At 29.7% G+C, this 4,197-nt stretch overlaps 1 protein-coding gene across 1 annotated transcript; it reads left to right on the top strand.

Annotated features, from left to right (window-relative positions):
- Positions 1 to 3,778, top strand: LOC107008368 (acetylajmalan esterase-like). The gene is made up of 5 exons (XM_015207379.2): positions 1 to 355; positions 427 to 636; positions 730 to 878; positions 2,935 to 3,208; positions 3,332 to 3,778. Exons 1-5 carry the CDS (start codon positions 79 to 81, stop codon positions 3,547 to 3,549), a joined length of 1,128 nt encoding a protein of 375 aa, XP_015062865.1. The 5' UTR covers positions 1 to 78; the 3' UTR covers positions 3,550 to 3,778.
- Positions 3,779 to 4,197: the final 419 nt, after the last annotated feature.

Below are 4,197 nucleotides of genomic sequence, written 5' to 3'. Positions count from 1 at the left end.
TAGGGACTAAAAAGGAAAGTTGAAAAGGAGTAGCGTGCATAAGCTGAATAGTTTTTCTTGGCAAATTGAAATAGTGCCATGGCAACAACAGTAACCTTGCTTCTTTCTTTGCTCATTTTAATGGTGAAAGTAGGCGAAGCTGAACAAGTATTAAAGCTTCAAAATCCACGATTGTTGAATTGCAGATTTGATAAAATCTATCAATTTGGTGATTCAATTTCCGATACCGGCAATTGCATCAGAGAGACCCTTTGTGGAGCTAATTTGTCATGTGGAACACTTCCTTATGGAATGGATTTCTACCAGAATGCAACTGGGCGTTGTTCTAATGGCATGCTCATCATTGATTTCATAGGTATGAATTGAATCCCCAATTACTATAGATATATGTGTATGGTGATTAATTTCTCTTTCAAAAATATACAGCTGTGGAATCTGGTCTTCCTCTGCTAAATCCGTACAAGGATGAAAATGCAGATTTTAGGCATGGTGTGAATTTTGCAGTAGCTGGGTGTACTGCTTTATCTGCCAAATCCCTGGCAGAGAAGAACATTGTTAATATAGCACTTACAAATAGTTCATTGAGTGTGCAACTTGATTGGATGTCTTCTCATTTCCAGACCACATGCTCCCCTGGTAATTCATTGCACTAATTAATTTGTTATTCGCTTCTGCAAATGGCACTAACGACTATATATCCAATTAATTATTTTTCTTCTTGCTTGCTAGATTGCCCAGAAAAATTGAACAAGTCACTTTTCTTAGTTGGAGAAATTGGAGGAAATGAATTCATTTATGGCTTATCACAAGGTAAAACCATGGACGAATCGCGAAAAATGGTGCCAGAAATTGTTCAGACTATCATCCATGGCGTTAAAGTGAGTTTATTCCTTTAATCTTCAAAATTTTAATAGCCCTTCACACAATTGCGAATGGTAGGTGGGGAGTTGGTGGCCTCGTGAGTCCACTACAGATCTGAATTTGTTGAAGAAACATTATCTTTCTTTTGTCCCCTCGCATAACAGAGTTCTTAAGTTTATAACTCCTTTTAAGATATGATTTCGCTTGCGACTTTCATATCCCTCGCATATAACGACCTTTAGGATTAATACGATGAAAAATACGTCTTAAAATTTAGTCAAAGTTCTTATAGTTTGATTCTAAAAATACAAATCATGACAAACAAAAGTAGATGGAGGGAGTATAACTTAAATTCTTTAGCGCATGTTTGGAAAGTCCACCCTGCTAATTGTATTTGGTGTAATTCTGTTATGTTTGATTGAACATGTAATTACTTGGTTAGCAGGTAATTTAGTGTATTGCACTCTCCGATTCACAAGGGGAGGCGTGAGTTGTTGATAATAACATGTTGTAATTACAAGCTATTACCTATTAATTTCTTCCCTTTTTTTTTCATTTTAATGTATTTTTTATTTTTATTATTTTAAATTTGTTTTGATTTTATTATTCTATATAATTTATTTTTTTAATATCATTTATATTTCATTTCCTTCTTGTTCTCAACCTTTACTTCATGTGATTTCATGCAATTTTTATATCTTCTAAAAGAATTATTAATATAATTTTTTTAGTATTCTAATTCTAAATTGAAGTAAAATTTATTGTTGAATGAAGTTATGGACTTACATTTTATTTTTTTTTAAATTATATTTTATTATATATTGAAATTTGACATAAGAGTATTGTGTTAATTTTTTGTTTCGAATTCAAAAGTTATGTTATATTTTCAATTTTATTTGTTTTAGTAGTGTTGACTCGATATTTTACATTATAAGTTATTTTTTAAGTTAAACTTGATAGATTATCTTTTTATCAAATATTCATAATTTAATGATACCATATTTATAATATTATTCTATTTGTCAAACATGCATTTCATGGTGTTCACAGAAATTATATACCTTTAATTTTTATGATTAATTTAATCAAAATATACTAAATTGAAAAATATAACTCAATTATTTTTTATAATATTAGTTAAGAACGTATGTTTATAAATTAATATATTTTCAAGAGACAATATATATCTTAATTATTTAATTTAACATCAATTATAAAGACCCTTATTTGACTAATATAAATTTTTTATTTTAAATTATTATTTTTTATTTTTAGAATTCAATATAATCTAATAATTTCACTTGTACAACCAAACAAGAGTACAAGACACTTGTAATTAGAGTGGAATTAATTAAGACATACAAACATGTCAACTGTAAGTACTCCCTCCTTTCAAAAATGATGATCTAATTTGATTTGGAACAGAGTTTAAAAAAAAAAAAAAATTTTTTTATCTTGTGATTCTAAATTAAAGTTATATCAAATGTATCAAAATGTCCTTTAATTTTGTGGTTTTAAACATGTCACATGGAAAGTTAAAGTTAAAGTGTTGCCAAAAAAAAAAAAAAGGGGTCATTCTTTTTTAAATAAAATAAAAGGAAATAGGGACATTCTTTTTTAAACGGATGATTAATATAGATTATGTAACTTTAGGCTGTTAATTACTATCCTAATAATTACGCTAATTTCGATTATTTGGTGTCTTTCCAAAAAAAGTATAATTAAGGATATACAGGTTTGCTTGTTATGAATATTGTTTTAACCCTCTCTTTCTCTTGTCACTTGTCTCAATCTGATAGTCTTTGTAATATCCTACTAATTCTATCATTATGAATACCAAGGATGTCACACTTGCTAGAAATAGTACTAGTTATTTTGGTTTAAGTATATAAGCAATTTAACGATCGTCTTCTTTAGATCAGTTCCATAATTAAGAAAGCTACAAAGTGAATTACACTTTTCAATTTTGAGGTGGGGAATTGATTTTACGCTTCTATTTACTTTTTCCTTCTTGATTAGTACTTGTTTTATTTGATTGAAATTTGTTTTCTAGTGATCAATTACTTTTTTCAGAGGATCATCGGTTTTGGGGCTACTCAAATTATAGTTCCAGGCAACTTCCCAATAGGTTGCCACCCAATTTTCCTAACAAAATTCATGACCAACATCTCAACTGCCTATGATGAGTACCATTGCTTAAAAGACTTAAATAACTTTGCGATATTCTTCAATCGTTATTTGCAACAAGCCATTGATGAGTTGAAGAAAGATTACCCAAACATTACACTGATTTATGGTGACTACTACAACGCCTTTCTGTGGCTTTTACAAAATGCTGACGGTCTTGGTAAGTGCTATAAATATATCGTTTCCTTTTCCTATTTTTAAGATCGAATTACTATTTATGCTCTCTGCATAAATGAAAAGGGGAAGAAAACCATATGCATTTACCAACTTACTACATTTTTAGGATTCGACAACAAGTCGTTGCAGAAAGCATGTTGTGGAATAGGAGGAGAATATAATTATGACGTACATAGAAGATGCGGTGCTCCAAGAGTTCCAGTGTGTGTTGATCCGAGTACTCACATCAGTTGGGATGGAGTTCATTTGACACAAAATGCATATCGTTGGATAGCAAGATGGCTAATTGATGATATCTTACCTAAATTAAACTGCCAAGTTTAACTTGTTACTCTTAATTTCTTACGGAAGTGCATTAATCCATTGTTATAAGAGTGCGTTTGATAGAAGACGCAGAGTAATTGTTGTTCTTTTTTATTGTAAAGATAGCTAATTGATCGATGACAATTTGAAATAGCTAGTGATGTGTGTTTATTGTGAAAGCGAATCGTTGTTACTCTGTCGAATTCTATCCATCCTCTCAATTTGAGAAATTCAAAATAGTGCCTTTCAATCTCTTTCTGTCAAATCTTGATTTCACTTATAGTTGCATAGCTCATAACTGTGAGTGTTCAATCTACAGATGGATCTGACTAAAGTACTTTATCTTTTTTCATTCGCTCATACATAGAGATTGCCATATTTTCAGTGCAACAAAATCAAAACTAGATACAATTATACAAACACCAAACAGAATGAAGAAGCCAAAATAAAATAACAATTAGTATGAAATATTGGTAATCCTATAATATAAATTATGAGATAACTTATTCCAAATATGACAATCGATATAAAAAATTTAGAAAAAAAAGAGTTTGAAAAATATTTTAACTTTGGGCCAAAATTGTTGTTACGAGATACCAAACTTTACGAAGGAATTTTTACCCCCGAACTATTTAATAATGTATTTTAAATATATATATATATATATAT

The sequence above is a fragment of the Solanum pennellii genome, chromosome 1 (assembly GCF_001406875.1).
Source record: "Solanum pennellii chromosome 1, SPENNV200".
Classification (NCBI taxonomy): domain Eukaryota; kingdom Viridiplantae; phylum Streptophyta; class Magnoliopsida; order Solanales; family Solanaceae; genus Solanum; species Solanum pennellii.
This window is presented reverse-complemented; position numbering and strand designations above follow the sequence as displayed.

Bases quoted from the DNA above. Each gene is read 5' to 3' on its own strand.
- LOC107008368 (XM_015207379.2), top strand. From the start codon at position 79: ATGGCAACAACAGTAACCTTGCTTCTTTCTTTGCTCATTTTAATGGTG. The intron at 637-729 runs GTAATTCATTGC...CTTGCTTGCTAG, and splicing joins CCAGACCACATGCTCCCCTG to ATTGCCCAGAAAAATTGAAC. The intron at 3,209-3,331 runs GTAAGTGCTATA...CTACATTTTTAG, and splicing joins ACAAAATGCTGACGGTCTTG to GATTCGACAACAAGTCGTTG.